At 44.6% G+C, this 18,577-nt stretch overlaps 1 protein-coding gene and 1 long non-coding RNA gene across 3 annotated transcripts in view; one reads left to right on the forward strand and one right to left on the reverse strand.

Moving 5' to 3' along the window:
• Window positions 1-18,577, forward strand: part of LOC119168092 (tRNA pseudouridine synthase-like 1) — a 219,908-nt gene that overhangs the window by 124,748 nt on the left and 76,583 nt on the right. For both annotated transcript variants that reach the window (XR_005109425.2, XM_037419513.2), the window contains exon 5: window positions 4,255-4,489. Coding sequence is in view for 1 of the 2 variants with exons in the window: in XM_037419513.2 (XP_037275410.1) it covers window positions 4,255-4,489 (235 nt within the window). In the remaining variant the exon portion in view is untranslated. The remainder of the gene's footprint in view (window positions 1-4,254; window positions 4,490-18,577) is intronic.
• LOC142804256 (uncharacterized) lies at window positions 1,679-6,506 on the reverse strand. The gene is made up of 3 exons (XR_012894549.1): window positions 6,460-6,506; window positions 2,921-2,990; window positions 1,679-1,830 (listed from the first exon to the last, which is right to left on the reverse strand). It is a non-coding gene; the product is annotated as an uncharacterized LOC142804256 (long non-coding RNA).

Consider the following 18,577-nt stretch of genomic DNA (forward strand, 5'->3'; position numbering starts at 1 on the left):
TCGTTTTCGAAACAAGTAGTTAGCTTAATTCACAAAGAGAAACACTAATGTTGGTGAAGAATAAGCTTAGCATTAAATAGAATAAGCTTAGCATTAAAGAATAGCCTTAGCATTAAATTCGTTTCTTCTGGCATAGTAAATCCCATTAGTCATCGCATAAGCTCCATTGGCTAAAACCTACTGCTATAACCCCAAAGGGAAAATCCTCGGAAGTGATAAATTGAATCACATTCTTCGGAGTGGCTCATCCAGAAGTCTTTTTCTTTGATTGGTAAACAATCTGCATGTTAGGAAGAAATGATGCAGGGCGAAGAGTAGCAGAACTACAGGGTGAAAAACTAAGCTTCACCTATTCTGTAGCGATGGATGTGCGTTTCGGAAAGCAACATAAACAATGCAAGAGGTTGTAGTTAATGAGAGAGATGTCAAAGAGGCAGACGTGACCGTGAGCTACCTTACAAGGTGAAGCGAAAGACGAAACGGAATTCTCATAATCATATGGTGGTTTTGAGACGTTAAACCCCACATATTATCATTGTCAATGTTGCGTGCCAACAGCACCACAAGTGGCGCTGCGCGCGGCTTTCCAAGCGGCCCCTATAGGCTCAGTCGGATTGTACAGAAGTCCTCTTTCGCATTTCAAATATCAGATGATAGTTTATTACACATTTGCGTAGAAACCTCAAGACTTGAGTCTCTATCTTTTATGAAGTCAGCGTAAGGTTTACTTTTGCTAACAATTCTTTTTTGCAAATCCTTATCTATAAGGTTTTCTAGACATTTTAAATTTAGCATAGCTAACCAACGAAAATGCTTTATTGTATACTTTTAGAAAATTTTATATGAAACCGTGTAACTAATGTTTGGGTTATTTATTTGGGTAACTAATGTTTGTGTTTAGGTTATAGAAGACTGCCGATGTTTTAGGTGACGTCATAATATTCGGAATTAAAATGAAAAAAGGTAAATGATCAATCAAATCAGATACCATAATGAATTGAATGGGGCAGAATTAAGACAAATACACAAACGACAAAAGACACGACAAGCGCTGCACTCAGAACTTGTCGTGTCTTTTTTCGTTCGTGTATTTGTCTTAACGCTGCCCCATTCAATTCATTATAAACTCTAACAAACTAGCCCACCTTTCTGTTATTCTACAATACAGATACCATAACGGCAGGATGCACACCACAAGGCAAAAGATCGGTGAAACACTGATTTATTGCAGTTGAACTGTTAGCAGTATTACGAGTAGGAACATTGATGATCTCAGAATAATTATATCAGGACATTACGTCAAGAAGACTTCTTTTAGAAGACGTATCGGACTGCATATCGATATTGAAAGGCCCTGGTTACCATGACAGGTTTTCTGTTTCTAGTTTTATCATCAAGTACATTGTCTGTTCACAGAACAAAATTATTTACTTTGCCAAAGTGGGGCATTCACCTCTACAGTCTGTTTAGTTTAGTTTATTAGTTTATTAGTACTTCAAGGGTCCTGAGGGACATTACATGAGGTGTGGGCAAAAAAAAACATAACAGATGAAACAAAAAAAGGGAGCAAATTGGCATAAACAATAAAAAATATACAAAAACAGCAGTGGATCATAATTATAAAGATAAAATATGGCTTTTTACGGCGTTTTTAAATTGATCGAACTGAGATGGCATGGCGATGTGGGCGGGCAGGTCGTTCCAGTCATGTGCTGTCTGAAGGAAAATGTTTTCTGGAAGGTTTTTGTTTTTGGGGCGTACGGGATATACGTACTGCATTGGAGTGATAATGTCGTGATGTCCAATGTGCAGGTCTGATGAATGCATTGCCTGGTGGAAAAGAATGAAAAACTTGTGATACAAGCACAAGCATGAAATTTTACAGCGAGAGGCAAGATGAGAAAGATTAAGCTGGTGTTTGACTGCTGACACACTTATGTTATTTGAGTAATTTGAGATAATAAATCTCGAAGCACGCTTCTGAATGGATTCGAGCATAGTGGAAAGGTTAGCTTGATGAGGATCAAAAATGGCATTAGCATACTCCAGTTTAGGCCTGATGAGTGTTTTATAAGCTATTAGTTTAGTAGCAGCAGGTGCCGATGCAAGGTTACGATGTAGGTATCAAAGAGCTCGATTAGCTGAGTTAGTGATGCTAATGATGTGTAAAGTCTATGTTAGATCAGATGAGATATGAATACCTAAATATTTGGCAGTGTTGGTAGCGGCTATGAGTTAGTTGTTTAGAAAGTAAGTGTTAGCGATGTAGTTATTACGACGATGAAAAGTCATTAGGAAAATTTTGTTAACATTTAGCAACATTAACCACTCCTCACACCATTACTGTATAGTGTTAAGATCTGACTGTAAAACAGAAGAATGTGAGGAATTATTTACAAGCTGATACAACACGCAATTATAGGCGAATAGTCTAACAGTAGAGGTGATGTTACGTGGCTAGTCGATAATGTAAACTGAAAAGAGGAGGGGACCTAGTACAGTACTTTGTGCAACGCTACGACTGAATGGAAGAAAGGGGAGATTCGCAAGAGTTAGGGACAACAAGCTGTTGGCGATGGATTAGAAATTCACGAATCCAGTTCAGCACGGAGGGGTCTAAGTTCAGACGGGAAAGTTTAAGCAGTAAGTGACGATAGGAAACCTTATCAAATGCTTTTTCGAAATCAAGGATTATGACATCAATGAGGATATTATTATCAAGGTGAGAATGAATTTCATGCAGGGAAAGGGCTAGTTGGGTTTCACAAGAATGGCCGGGACGAAAACCATGCTGATTGGGATGGAAAAATTATTAGTAGAGAAGAAACGCGCTACTTCAGAGTACTCTGTATGCTCCATTATTTTGCAACAGACACTGGTGATGGATATGGGAGGGTAATTGTTAGGAGGATCCGATTACCTTTCTTGAAGACGAAGACAACATGCCCGATCCACCAGTCCTCTGGAACTGAACCTGAATCTAATGATTGCTGAAATAATAGTGATAATATGACACTAGTTACATGTTTGTAATTCATGATGAAGTGAACATGTGTCTTTTAACAGATTGCAATGCATGGTATTTCTGATGTGCAGTGAGACGCCACCACTAACTCTGTTCTTTCCACATAGAGACAAATCCATCAATTTTCATGACGTTCTCACATTCACTGAACCATGTTTGTGTTAAAGGCAAAAAATGAAGAGGCACTGTGCCGACCAATGGGAAAAGTTAAAAACACACAGAAAAAGACGTTTCGGCTCCCACTAATGGTGCTTTGTTGACAAATGAACAAGGCTTCAGTAAAGGCAAGTATGCCGGCATGAGTCAAGATGCATTGTGGCTTCATCAGTTTTGTTACTTTGACTCCCTGTATTTAAGCAAAAGATCGAAAGCAAGAGCTGCTCAAACCACTGACTGAGCACAACACACTTGCATGAAATTCTGCTGCACTGTAATAGGCATCATTGGGTGAATAGTTATCAATGATTATCGTACTGTATCGTAATCTGGCGGCGTTTGCATCCAAGAGGAACGTCTGAGCAAAACCTTTTAGCTTGCAAGGTCCGGCTAACCCAATTAGTCATTTCTAGCTGAGCATTTGTGAACACCGGAAGGTCAGACTCGTTTGACACTCTCAAAACTGGCTCACCAGGTCCCTTACGCACCAGCATTTTCCCGCCTCAGTCTCTGCCATACCTAGCGATATCCTATTTCAGAATCCTTTGTGTGTGTCAACCAAAGCACATGATTGTTCTGCGGGGTCAGATTATCACAGAAGCGCACTACAGACTGATGCTCGTAATTGTTGCTTCTCTTTCTGTGATCGGTTTTCTTTTGTTTTCCTGATTACAAACCCGATTTTAACGGGAGAACACGACCGTTTTAGGCAGCAAGACGCTGTATGCTCTTGATATCTGGTTCACTCAGAGGGGCTAGAATAAGAGATATACTCCAAGATCATTGAGCACATATAGCAAATTTTTGTTATAGTTGCATGAAAGTTCACGTATCTCAAGGTTTTGCCTGTGTCCGTACTGCTCAAGGTCATTAACATGGCTTCTTAGACTTGATTTATGCTTATCAGTTACGCCTTCGATGCGAGCCAATCGTACCTTGACTTGAGTGATCTCTCAGTCCTGTGCGGTCAAGCATGCCATCACTTCATTGTACTGGTCAGGCATGTGTTCAACTGACTTGTGAAGTGCAGCTGCTCGGAATGTCCCACAAGTGTTCTCCTTCCCCTGACACAGGCCCTTGGATTTCGACTTGGTGCATGAGGCAATGGAGCTGTTGAGTGGTGAGCACGACTTTCGTTCCTTTAAGGGCGTCAGTCACACACCTGAAGAGAATGAGCGCAGCACAGTCCGAGATGTGACCGACTTCCGACTCCGGCCGGCTGCGCCGCTGGACTGCGACGACCCGCTGTACGAGAAAGTCCAACTCTGGGAGTTTCACATCCGCTCCAAGTCATTTCTCTATCGTCAGGCAGGTCTATCATTTTCTGCTGCTGGCAATAATGGTGCTTCTTTTGATGTGCTGTGCTTGTATGCGATATCTGCCACGCGCACTTTTTTCATTTTCTGGGTTACCGTCCTTTACGCATGCGCCTTGCACAAACTGCGCTCGAGTATCTGGAAAGCTTCCAGTTTATTTTACAACCTTCCGATAAGAATACATGCGCTGTGTGTGAGTAGATTCTTGAATTTACCAGCTATAACGCAGAAGGTACTTGGCACGTATAAGAATGTCGACGCGCTATACCACTTGGCAGATCACTCGGCAGCCAGCAACTGTTCTCGCCACTGTTAGCCACTGTCAGTATGCAGTGCCATTTGCTTGTAGCTTGGCCTTTCATTTTCAGGGCTTTCAACACACTGACTTCTACATTTTTCAACATGGCGACCATATAACAAATTTTTAGATGCGAAGCAGCTTACAGTCAGAGCTTGTCCTTTGTTTTCCGTAGCCTAGCTAGTACTCCGAGCATTCACTAAATGGCTCTGCGGTTGAGCGCTTGCTCCATTCTGGCGTGTGCTCTGGTATGAATGGAGACCGCTAGCAGTGCTGCGCTGCTCTATATAATGAAGATGCATACTCCTTTTTCACACGCACAGTATAGTAGTATGAATGAAGATATGAGCATGAGTGTGGCTTAGACAGGGGATCGCAAAGCAGTTGTGTGCGCAACTATGAACCTCTACAGAGATTAATGAAGAGCGCTCCATTGCAGAATTTTAAGTCGATTCATGCCTGCTTCGCATACTACCTAAAGTTCACTTTAGGGTGCCGCATTCAACCTGTAGAGAAGAGCTCACGCAGCACGAAAAGAAGGTGAAGTTCTTGCCCAGTCTTCTTTTTTAGTGCGTTTCATATAATTAAAGTGAGCTCTCTTATATCTGACTTCAGCTCTTTCTGCGTCGTGACAACGGGGAGATAAGTGTAATTTTTTAGCCCAATGGAGGATGAAGAAAATTTTTAAGGGCTCGTTCCTTTGTTTGACTCAACCTCAATGAAAACCAATAGACAACAAAGCGAAGGAAGGTCGTTAACTGTATCGTTTTTAAGTATTTTGCAGTAATTCTGGTATAGATGCAAAGAAAGTAAAGTGAACAAAATGGCAACTTGTTGCCGGCAGAGACCGAACTGGCGACCTTCTAGCTCAATGTAACATCGTGTGTGTGTTACACAAGGGTGTTGGCAGGATTTTGTCTAGGGGTGTAGAGATAGGGCGGGGCTAGTGCAGCTTACGTGAGGGAAAATGCTACTGTGGTTTGAGGGGGTGGGGCAAGCTCCCCTCCGCTATCTGTTACAGCCTACTCTGAGAGGACAAAAACTTTAGGGGAGCCAAGCACCCTAGGACTGAGGCTTGTTCATTACGGTATGGTACAGCACTGTGTAAAAGGTTAACAAGAGGCTGTTAACCAGAATAAAATAAAAGGGCACAACAACGTAAGAACACCAGCATTTAAGTACCCATCAATCAAAGCATATTACAAAAAAAAAGGTTTAGCAATAGACTAATATTAGTCATAATTGTGACAGAACAATATGAAACACACCTACAAGCACAAACCTTTTACACTAACCGGCGAATTCAGCGTAGACATTGTGGACCTTAGGACGTAGTTTTGTTGTTGACTCTTTATGTCACTTTATATAACATTAGTGTCACTTTGTCACTCAGTCTACATTACGTGTTTATTCGAATACAGGTCGGCCTTTCTTTTTCCGAAAATGTCGTTTATAATCAGCTATCGACCTATATTCGAGACCAAAGAATCTCAGCTTATATTCACGATTCAACCAAAAGCGGCAAGCTAATGGCGTTCAACTGCCACGCCCGCTGTTCTTAAAGCAGTTCCTGCTGCACACGCATGTTATATACCATAAAATCTGAAATAAAGAACCCCCTCCTTCTTCTCGACTACGTAAGTAATTGCGAAGAAAAAAGTTACTTATGCAATAGTCGCGCAACGCCCCTGCAAAATGCAGCCGCTCCGCCCCACAATGAAACTCACAATTTCCCACAGTTTGCAACCCACAGTTTGCTATGAAACCCACAATTTCCCTAGGTATTGAGTCCCTAGCCCGCTAGCCATGCTTCCTGTATTGCCTTCCGGCACACAGCCGCACTGGCACTGGCCTGAGGCCTCGCCGTCGCCGCCTCGAACTTTGCGACGGGATGACGGTTCGCATTTGCTGTAGGTGCTGCGCCGTGCTCCCTACTGGGCTGCAGAAATTAGGCGCCTTCTTCTTTTTCTAACCACCACCACTATTTGGTTGTGCGCGGTTGCGACGATGTCACCTTGGCAGTGCTACACAGGTGACTTCAAGTGCCAAGTGATACTTTTTACCAAGGACTCGTGCAACTGTGCCGTGCAGCACAAGTTCTGTGCAAAATAATAGACCTCGTGTTTTTGTTTCAAAACATAACAGACTATGTTTTAAATATTTTAGATGGCATGTGCCACCACAAAATGTCGTCTTTAGTAATTAAAACTAGTGCATGCAGTTTAGAGAAACCGTTCCTTCCGGTAAAAGTAAAGGACTTTAAAAAGGCAGATGACACTTCCTTCATAAATTTTCTCGAGCTCCACTTTATTGATTTCGAGTGAGCATCACATGTTGAATCTGTGGAGCAATTGTGGCGGAGATTTAAGGCCAACGTCGTAACTTGCGTTGATCGCTTTGTCCCTCTTCGTATTAAAGAAACACGTAAACAAAATCTCTGGATAACACGCAGCATTATACATATGAAACATCGAATTAAGAAATTAAGGAAAAGTAAAAAAAGAGCGACGGAAATTGCAGCTATAAAAATCAAGTTCAAAGAAGCCCTTGTGAATTCCAAAAATAAGTTCTTTGGCCAAACGCTTATGATCTTCCTTAACAGCTCGCCATCCATATTCTGGCGTTACATCAGTGACAGAAAGGAAAGAATTGAGCAGATCGCACATGAGGGTTGTATCCTGACAAAAGTTAAAGACTTAGCAGATACTTTTAATCGCTTCTTTCAGTCCGTTTTCACAATAGACCAGGGCGATAAGATAGGGGCATCCATCAATAACAGTGCAACAACCGCAATGGAACCTGCTATTATCAACCGCGAAAGTGTTTTTAAGTTACTGCTTGAGCTAGATGCAGAGAAAGGAAGTGGTCCGGATAACCTACCAACAGAGTTTCTCAAGAGATACGCAGAATGGGTCTCGTTTAATTAGAAATCATATTTGTGAAATCGGTTGAGACGCGATCACTTCCACAAGACTGGCGCAATGCAGTTGTAATTCCGATTTTTAAAAATGGTAACCGCTCGTTAGTAAACAATTACTGGCCCATATCCTTGACGTCGGTTTGCTGTAATGTTCTGGAACATGTACTATTAGCAAAACATATTCTTAGTTTTCTTTATTCTAACCAGTTACTTTGCGCAAGCCAACATGGGTTTCGGCATGGTCTTTCTACTGTGACACAATTAGCTGAAACGCTCCATGATTTTAATAAAAACAGCGATGCCCTTCTGTGGACTGATCTAATTTGTGTCGATTTTAGGAAAGCCTTTAATAAGGTCTCTCATCGTAAATTACTTTTCAAGCTTGAAAGATCAGGAATAAGCGAAGAAGTATTAAAATGGATAGATGCCTATTTATCCACACGTCAACAGGCTGTAAAAATTGAAAATTACATCTCAAGACCACTGGCCGTGTACTCGGGCGTTCCCCAAGGATCTGTTTTAGGACCAATTCTTTTTCTGATATTTGTTAATGATCTATGTTCAATAGTTGAGGCTCCCATTAAAATGAAACTTTTTGCAGATGTCTGCTTGATTTATTCCCCAGTTACTTGGAAAGTGGCCAAATTAATCTTAACAGGTGCTTACAGGCATTAGATCAGTGGTGTATAATATGGGACATGAAAATAAACTATAGCAAGACGACATTTACGCATATTCACTCTAGTGGACGAGAATTGTTATTCATGTATCACATCGGAAGTCACCCTTCAAATAATGCCGATTGTTTTAAATACCTGGGAGTTGGTATTATGCACACATTGAAATGGCACTTGCATATCGATAACATCTGTTCTAAGGCAAACAAAAAACTGTATTTCCTAAAAAAAAAAAAAAAACTGGAACATGCCACACCAGATGTAAAACTAAGTGCTTACAAAACATTCATACGTCCTGTCTTAGAGTACGCTAGTATTGTATAGTCACCTCACCAGAAGGTGTTGTGGACCAAAATTGAATGAATACAAAAATTAGCAGTCCGTTTCATATGCGGTAGATACCAATGCACACACTCAGTCACAGCTTTGTTAAAGGCCTGTGAGCTTGAGTCTTTGGAATATCGCAGGCGAAAACATCGCCTCAAATTTCTTATTAAGATTATAAGCAGGCAAACAAAGATAAATAAGGATTTATATATTCAGCCCCCTGGAAGGCGATGTGATCGTCTTAATAATAGTAGAGCAATTCAACCTTATTTCACACGCACGAATGCTTTCCGCCACTCCTTTTTCCCAGACACAATAGATATGTGGAATAGTTTACCCAATGCGGTTGTGCAACAAACAACATCAGTGGATTTTGAAAATGCATTAGACGGTTTTCTTTGTAGTGATGCGTGCTAAATTCTGTTGTCAGAATTTATTCGTTGATTTTTATGTGTAGTCACTGTTGTTTGTTTCTTATTTTTTTATTGTTGGTTATTCATCTAGTATTTATATGTGCTTTTGAAGTTTTCTATTTTGTGCGAACTTTATGTACTTTGTGACACCCTCCCTGTAATGACCCCAAGCACAGGGTTGACAGTATCAAATAAATAAAAAAATTAAATAAATAAATAGAACCTTTATTGCAAAACACGGCCGCGCGAAAACTGCAGGACCGTCTGTTTGCGTTCAAATGTCAGTGTCGTGCATCTTGCAGCCCAGAAATCGGCAGCAGGAACAGCAACGAGGTTGTTTGGGAAGTCAATGGATGCTTGCGAAAAATCCGATAACGACATCATCTTGCACATTTGACAAGATGACGGCCCCAGCAGCGATTAATCCGCTGTGGTATGTAAATAAAGATGTCCTGCATTTCAATTTCTCTGTTTCTAAACCTAAAGAAACAAACATTTGTCAATCTATATTCGAATATTTTTTTTTTCTCTTCTAGAACACTATAAATAAGGTTCGGCCTACATTTGTGCCCGACCTATTTTCGAGTAAATACGTATATGGGGCGGCAGCGCTCGGGTAATCATGCAGCATGCCGTGCAGTAACTCATCAATAGGGAGTTTTTGTGCTCTTGTGGTGCAGTCACTGCCACTGCACATGCGTCGTAATGCGAGCCGCTGTTAGCGTTCGCAGCCCGCCCGCAGAAAATTCGAAATAGTGTGTGGTGATCGAGATCCGCAAAGTGCTGTATGCAGCTTCCATGCATGTGGGTTTCCGGTCGGGGCAAAAGTGCCTAGACTTTTCCTTTGGGAGAGCAAACGCTATTCTAAAGCTCATATGGTGCCCACAACTAAAGCAATGCCTGCAACACCTGGGAACATTATTTTAAAACTCCCTAATACTGTAACAAGGCCTTCTTCGCCCACTCGTCATGATCTAATTCTTTAAGAAATCTGGGTTTCTTGGCAAGTTGTTTGCCGCATGGGTTCGCCACCGCCTTGCTGTGTCTAAAGTCCCGCTATATATCTTTCAAAAGTAGCGAGAGGTCCAGCTGCTGCACCCTGCAATCGGCCGGTTAGGGACACGAGACTTTTTCGCCTTCGCGTTCCTCCTAAAGGGTCCAGCGGTGGCAGCGCTGTGCCAGCGAGGGGCACAGATGACTGCGCTTTCAAGCATAGAGTTGGATAGAGCTGGTGACAACTTTAGCAAGCATAGAGTACTTGCTCTCCGCTTGTTCCTATATATAGGAACCATACTTGGGATGTAAAAACAGCGCAAAAAATATAGACTAGGACGGAGGGAAAGACGACACTGCGCTGAACTCGCAACTAAACTTTATTGTAAGACACGCACATATATCATGCAGTCGACCCAGTCACATGGCAAACCAAAGGCGTCTGCGCAGCATAGCAAAGAAGGTACGAAACATGCCTAATTATAGTGAATAGCAACATGTGTGCAACACACCTTCATACTTGCCGAAACCATACGCAACAGTCTTTAACAAACTAATAATCACTTTAACATGGCAGCGCTAAACTCGGGCACCGAACCCCCTTTTCACCAAGGGCCACCGACGGCTTACTTACACATCTTTCCCCCTCCCTTTCAATGAAAAAGCCTCCATCACTTCTCTCGTGCACTTGTCCCGATTACCAAACAAACTAGTGGCTTTATCTGCCATAGGTTGGCTGCCACACTTCTTACAATGAGCTCGCAAGTGCAACCCGCCAGCAACCATTAAAAAGGTTAAGTGTTCCCTTAGTCTCACATTAAAGGGGTCGTGAAACGCTCGCTCTAAAGCGTCAATGCGAAGCCACTGGCGTTCACACGCACTAACTAGGTGACGTCATCATAAGTAATTCTTCGCCTATCGAGGAACGCAAAGGCATGAGTGATACACGCAGGAGAACAGAGTGCATGCGCAATGAAAAGAAACCAATTATGGTACCCTATGTGCACAAGTTTTTACATTGCTTGACGGATGGACCGAAAAACTTTATTAAAAAAAAAAAAGAAACCCTGCAGAGTTACCGGCCCGGACTCGGGCCACCCTGACGTTTTGTGCAGTGAGGCGTAGCCTTTCCACCACTGTCCGGCCCCGCTGGATTGCCCACAGTTGGTCGTGCAGATCTGAGCTAGTCAGCGCACTTAGCCAAAGCTCCTTGAAAAGGTCCGGTTTTATATTGTCCTCTCGGTATATTACTGTGACTTTTGTGCATTGCCGTAGAATATGTGACATATCTGCGTGTTCGTGCTTACAGAGGGTACAGCTTGTTTGTGGGTATTGTCTGTAATTTACTCTGTTCAGGTGTACTGGATTTGAAAAGGTTCTGGTTTGCAATCTTCGCCAATCTGTTTCTTGAGATCTATCTAGCTGTTTGTGTGGGGGGGGGATATTCTTCTCGTTGTCGCTTATAATGTGCCAGTATGTCGTGATACGTGACCAGTCTGTCTCTGTTATCTTGTATCGCCGCCATCGCCGCCACCGCAGTCGTCCCCCCTTCTGTGGTGGGTGCGCGGGGCTGGGCCGTAGCTATCCAAGCCGTTGTGGGTTAGTTCTCGCACGGTACGGTGGGCCTTCTCGTTGAGGTTTTAAGGGATGGTCGTGTCTTCGATGTTTAATTCCCCCATGTGCGCCGGGATCCACTTGAGGTATTTGGGTACAATTTTGCCGTTCCGGAAGTCTTCTGCTCTGCGGTTCAGGATTTTGGCTGCTTCGATGGAGACCCATCCCTTTGTGAAATTTCTAATGGCCATCTTGGAGTCACTGATTATTAATCTGTCGTGTTTTCAACCATTGACTACGGCCAGTGCAAAGGCCATTTCTTCCGCTGCCTCCGACAATCTGGTCCTTACGGAGCCCGCGGTCAAGGTCTTCCCTTTTGTGTCTATGACCGCCATTGCGAAGAAGGAGCCATGCACAACACTATAACTGATATCTTTATTTCGGGAATACCAGGCGGCGTCTACAAAAAGCACACCCTCCCGCTTGGCGTGGTTTTTAAGGATCATTTTCATGCGGCTTTTTCGTCTTTTAACGTTCTGGGCAGGGTGCATATTTTTTGGGATGTTTTCCATAATTATCGCGGATCGGACGTCCGGGTAAATCTGGGCCTTGGGACCTTTCATTCGGTGGTAATTAATGGAGATCTTTTCTATAATTTCTCTACCCACCATAGTTCCAGACAATCGTTCGAGTTGGGCTATCCTTTGTGCTTCAGCGATCTCGTCCAGCGTGTTATGTACTCCGAGTTCTAGAAGCATTTCGTTCTTTGTGTATTGCGGTAAACCCAGCGTAGCTCTGTACGCTTTTTTAATCAGCGCGTCGACTTTGTCTTTCTCGGCTTTGTTCCAGTGGACGAGCGCCGCTACGTACGCGACATGGCTGATCGCGAAGGCCTGGACGAGTCGTACAACGTTTCTTTCTTTAATGCCCCTTCGTTTATTGGATACTCTTTGTATTAGCCTAATGGCCACCATGTCTTTCTTTTCCAGACACGTTATAGTTTCCCCGTTGGTTCCCCTGGCTTCGATCCAGAGACCCAGGATCCTGATCTTCTGGACCAAGGGTATTGCCGTGTCATTTCTAGTGGTTATCCTGATTCTTTTGTGCAATTCTGCTACGTTTCTGCAATGTATGCCTAGTCTTTTGGGGTGGTTTAGTAGCAGTTCTGATTGAGCCGGTGAGCATTCCAGTCCGGTGCCATCCAGATGACTCTCGACTGCATCCACCGCCTCTTGAAGTCTATTCTCTATCTTGCCTTCATTGGTGTCTTAAGTAGTCCAAATCGTAATGTCATCTGCATAAATTGTGTGATTGATGCCTTCGATTTGCTCTAATTTTTCTGATAATCCCACCATGACAAGGTTAAACAGCATCGGTGACACGATGGACCCTTGCGGTGTGCCAGCGCTGCCCATGTCTATTTGGATGCTCTCCTCCTCGTCCAGTCTAACCGTGGCAGTTCTTCCCGTAAGAAAATTTCTGATGTACTTGTACGTGCTCTCGCCTAGGCAGAGTTGCGCAGTTCGTTTTAGAATGGCTGCGTGCTCGACCATGTCGAAGGTCTTTCTTAAATCTAGCCCCATTATTGCCCTCATGCATCGTCCAATGGGGTCTATGACAGTTGCTCCCTTAGTTGTATCATGGCATCTTGTGTGGAGAGCCCTCTTCTGAAGCCGATCATGTTGCTGCGGTATACGTTGTTAGACTCAAGGTAGCCGTTAACCCTTTTCAGGCAAGCATGCTTCATTACTTTACTAACGCAAGAAGTCAGAGAGATGGGCCGCATGTTCTGGATTTCTAGGGGTTTACCCTGCTTAGGAATGAGAATTACATCAGATTTCTTCTATTCGTCGGGTATCTCCCCGTTCCTCCAGCACTCGTTGATAAAGTCTGCCAAACGGCTCGTTCCCTGGTCGTCCAGGTTCCGGAGCATCTTGTTGGACACTTTGTCGGGACCTGGAGCTGACTTGGTCTTGATAGTCTGCAGGACTGCCCTGATTTCTTGCTGTGAAAAGTCTCTGTCAAGATCTTCGTTGGTAGAGCCCGAGTATTCCTGTTGTTCGACTGCCGGGGGTCTGCCGAGGTAGAGCTTGACGATTTCATCACCCATCTGATGGATGTTCCCTTTATACCTGTGTCTTAACTTGGTAATTTCCGCTTTCACCGCCGTTTTGGTGGCCGACAAGTCCAGCAGGTGCTTGAGGATTTTCTATGTCTTGCCTGTGTTTATGTTGCCGTCCATGGCGTCGCACACTTCGTTCCATTCCTGATGGCATAGCTGGGTACAGTGTGTTTCAATGTGCTTGTTTAGCTCGGCGAGTTTTCTCCTTAGATTTCGATTGTGTTTTTGCCTATGCAGCCGTTTTTGAATAGATTTTTTGGCTTCGACAAGGTGTGAGAGCCTGATGTTCATCCACATTGAGAGGGTTCCGCCACACTCATCTTCGTCTTGTCGTCGAGCCAACCAGTCATCCCACTCCATTTCGGTTGTGGCTTTTTCTACGTCTCGTAGAAGTTCCCTGCTCCATTCTTCTATGTTTTCGATGGGTCCCTGTTCTTTCTCGTTTCTGCTTTTGCGGAATTTGTCCCAATCTACGCGCCTGATTGCCCGTTTGCAATTCCTGGTAGGAGGATTGCTTAAGGCGATGCTGAGGATCTTGTGATCACTTCCCAGGTCTTCAAAGATGTTTTCCCATGTGATTCGCCCGGCGTTCATGCAGAGGTTAAAGTCCGGCGTGGTGTCCCTGTGGGGACCTACACCGATTCTGGTGTGCGAGGCTGGCTCATTCAGAATGGCTAGTCCGGCCTTTTCGATGAGGTCGGCAAGGATTTTTCTTTTCTTCGACCAGTGCCCATATCCCCACTGCGTGTGTGGAGCGTTAAAATCTCCTCCAATAACAAGTCGGTTGTCACCTGCGATGTTCATCGTTTCGTTAATCAGTTCTTCGAAATTATGCTTTAGGCCCTTTTTAAACGGGCTGCTGTATACGTTTAGGACAAAAGTGCTGCTCTCCTTTTTACTGGGTGGCACGACTTCTATAAGAATGTGGTTGATATCCGTGACTTGTTTCGTAATGTGTAAGATAGCAACTAGCCCCTTCTTCACTAATGTGGTAACGACTAAGTCTCTCCCCTTTCCTTGTGTGCGTTATTTGTGGGTGGCATACCCGGCAATTTTGGCATGGTCGAATGTCTCCTGCAAAATGATCACGTCAGGTTTTTTTCTTTTTGTGGTGATTTTGATTAGTTGCGCCATCGATGCTTTTTTATTAGAAAAGCCACGGCAGTTCCACTGCCAGATGTCGAGTTTTCTCATTTCGGTGCCCGCCATGTCTAAGAAATTTTTTTCTCTAGCTCTTCGAGCCGCTTGTCGTGTTTGAGTGCCAGTACCTTACTCTCCGCCTCACTGTCGCTAAGTCGCGTGACCAGCATCTCGAACATTTTCTCCATTTTTTCCGACAGTTTGTTTATCATGTCTTCAAGGACGTCTGTTTTTTTCGTGCTAGGACGGAGCCTCTTGACCTCTTTTTCTGAGTCATTTTGCTCTTTGGTCTTCGTCAGCGGGATTTTTCACTTGGCACCTGGTTGCTGTGTTTCCACTGCTACCATTTCTACCTCCTCATTCTCTCCCTCCCTGGGGTTTTGGTCGCTGGCGTGGAGACGGCCGCGATGGCGGTCAATGGAGGCGACGTCTGTATCTGCATCTTCATGAGTATTTCATTAAGTGTTTGCTGTAGTTCATCAATTTATTTAGCTGATTCACTGTTTTGCTTTTTTGCTTTTTTTAGCTCTTGTCTGAGTAGCTTGTTTTTCGTTCTGTATTCCTCTACACGTTTCTCTGTGTCTCTGTAATTATCTCTAGCCTTACTATTATTGCCCGACCTTGCCAAATCGTGATTGGCCACTACGTCTAACCAGCCCACCTTGTCTGGCGTTCTCTGTTCTCCTTGCTACTTCATTGTCGCTTCGGGCGTCCTTCCCCTCGAGGTGGATCTCCGCTTGCTTCTGGTCCTGGGTCTGCTTCTGGACCTTGACCCCAAGCGACGTAGTTTTCAGGCTCCCAGCCTGGACTTGGATCTGGATCTGGACCTTGATGTGGGTTGACGGGCTGGTTGTGTGTTGCTGCTTCCCCAGGTGTCCTGGTCTGGTGAGCCGGCTTCCGCTGGAGTTCTTCCTCGTTTCTCCTCGCAGCCCACCTTTGTTGCTTTACAAAGTATGGCATCTTAAATTTAGCCCTGCAAGTCCGGTCTGCCGTGGGGTGTGCGTCTCCGCAGAGCTTGTGCTTGGGTGTGCTTTCATGGTCTCTGGTAGGATTTTTGGCACCACACACCGGGCACAACTTGTCTGTCGGTCTTGGGCACACATCGGGCCTGTGCGCGAGCCTCCCGCACTCTTTACAAAAGTCTATTTGCTGCCGGAAAGGGAAACTTTCATCATGATGCTGTTGAAGTAAGCCCACATGGGGACCCTGTTGCCTTTGTACAGTAGTATCACGGTGGTCGTGCTCCCCAGTCTCTTGGCGTACGCCAATGAAGGGTTCCTCACGTTCACTAGTGTATGCATGAGCTGATCATGTGTGTACTTCAAGGGAATGTTGCGGATTAACCCCTTGGCCTTGTGTTCTGGTGCCGAGACGTACGCGTTGGTCTCGTACTTCTTCCCGTTGATTTTTAAATCCTTGATTTTTACAAATTTCGTCGCCGTCTTCTCATCCCGTGTGCTGATCACCAGGATGTTTTGTGTAGGGTTGGGGCAGATCGTGAAGATTTCGTGGTTGCTAACTTCTGCTTCTTCGCGTATCGCTTCGTCAAGGCTGGCTCTGCACGTGTGTCTAATGCTCAGCCCGTCTCTTGGTCTGACGATTATCTTGATGTCATCTGCAGGCAGCCTTGGCATCTTGCTTGCTTGTAAAATCTTGCTCACGATGCTCTTTCCACCTCTGCGCGTCGGACTTCTTGAGCGGGTGTCTTTCTGTGTTGTCTCTTCGCCAGAGCTCACACGACCCTTCCTTTTATACGTGACTTCGATCCAGCCCTCCGCGTCGCCGTCTCGTCTCGTTAGGTCGCTATCGTCCTCTCTGGAGTCATTACTTGGAGTTTCCCCCACTTCTGCATCATCTACGTCCATTTCGGAGGTGCGTCCGATCCCTTGGCTTACAACTCGGCACCGTTGATAACCCTTCCCGAGGCCGGCGTCGGCCTTGTCGGTGTAGGCTTAGCTGGGCGCACTTGTAGCTCGGGTGGTTTTTCACATCGAAAAAGCTTCAAAGTCTCTCACCAAAGTTCTTGGTGTCGAAGCATTCAGATGGACCCGCTCTATCCGGTGGTGGTCGATTGCCAGGTATTTGACTTGATAAAACTGTGGAACACATTCATAAAAGGCTGAGCCGACATGAAACGCGTCCGCAGCGTTGCGATGCCCGGCAGCGTCCCGCAGTGTTCACATTGCTTGAAAAATGTAGCCAGTAGGTTGGGGTACGTGTAGTGATGCCCGCTGCCAAGAAGTTGTCCTCTATTCGCTCCCGCGTGCATAAAATAAGTTCGGGCTTACGAAAATCCTGCTCATTCTGTCCGGAGAAGAGAAAAATATATATGTTCAGTGTAAATCGTGTGTTGTATATATGTTGCCATTGTCATGCGGGGAGGTTTATATAAGACAAACCGGGCGGTGCATCAAAGGGGCCGTCAAACGGTCGCTTTACAACGACAATGTGGCACCATCGGCAGCCACATGCGCTAACTGTATCATCAGCCCAAGTGGACCTGTATAGAAGCTTTGCCTATCGAGGAACGTGGAACTCTATGTCATATCGAGCACGCGTAAGAGGCACTCATCGGCATCTGCCATACGCAATTCGCGTCCCACAAGGACTCTGCTTAATATGACGTCAGAGTTCAAGTTAGCGTTGATTGTGTATGACAAAGACGCTGATGAGTGTCCCAGTTGCACGCACTCGCAAGTACCGAAAAATTCCACGTTCCTCGATAGGCAAAGAATTACTTATGATGATGTCATCTAGTTAGTGTGCGTGAACACTGGTGGCTTCACATTGTCACTTTAGAGTGAGCGTTTCACGACCCGTTTAACGTGAGACTAAGGGAACACTTAACCTCTTTAATGGCCGCTGGCGGGTTGCACTTGCGAGCTCATTGTAGGGAGTGTGGCTACCAACCTATGGCAGATAAAGCCACTTGTTTGTTTGGCCATCGGGACAAGTGCACTAGGGAAGTGATGGAGGCTTTTTTCATTGAAAGGGAGGGGGAAAGATGTGTAAGTAAGCTGTCGGTGGCCCTTGGTGAAGGAGGTTCGGTGCCTGAGTTCAGCACTGCCATGTTAAAGTGATTATTAGTTTGTTGGGGACTGTTGCATATGGTTTCGGCAAGTGTGAAGGTGTGTTACACACATGTTGCTGTTCACTATGATTAGGCATGTTTCGTACCTTGTTTGCTATGCTGCGCAGACCTTTGGTTTGCCATGTGACCGGGTCAACTGCATGATATATGTGCGTGTGTCTTCCAATAAAGTTTAGTTGCGAGTTCAGCACAGTGTCGTCTCTCCCTCCGTCCTTGTCTATATTTTTTTGCGCTGTTTTTATATCCCTAGCATGAACCACCAACTACCCCAATTTTTGCTATTATTGCTATTATAAGAACCGTTGTCATGGCTAAGGTCCCACATTTTAAAGATAGAGGCACTTTAGGCGTGTCTGGCGAATGGGCAAGCTTTGTAGTGATGACGCTGACCATGTCTTCATCAAGCCTTTAATTTGGCGCTTTCCGCCATGTTTACGCTGTCTGCGCTATGGCTGTCTAGCCTAGCTTGCTTACACGCTGTTCGTGCATGAGTGCTATTAAACAAATTGTGAAAGTGAGATAGTGCAGGAACACTAATTCAGCTT

Source organism: Rhipicephalus microplus, chromosome 3 (genome assembly GCF_043290135.1).
Source record: "Rhipicephalus microplus isolate Deutch F79 chromosome 3, USDA_Rmic, whole genome shotgun sequence".
NCBI lineage: Eukaryota > Metazoa > Arthropoda > Arachnida > Ixodida > Ixodidae > Rhipicephalus > Rhipicephalus microplus.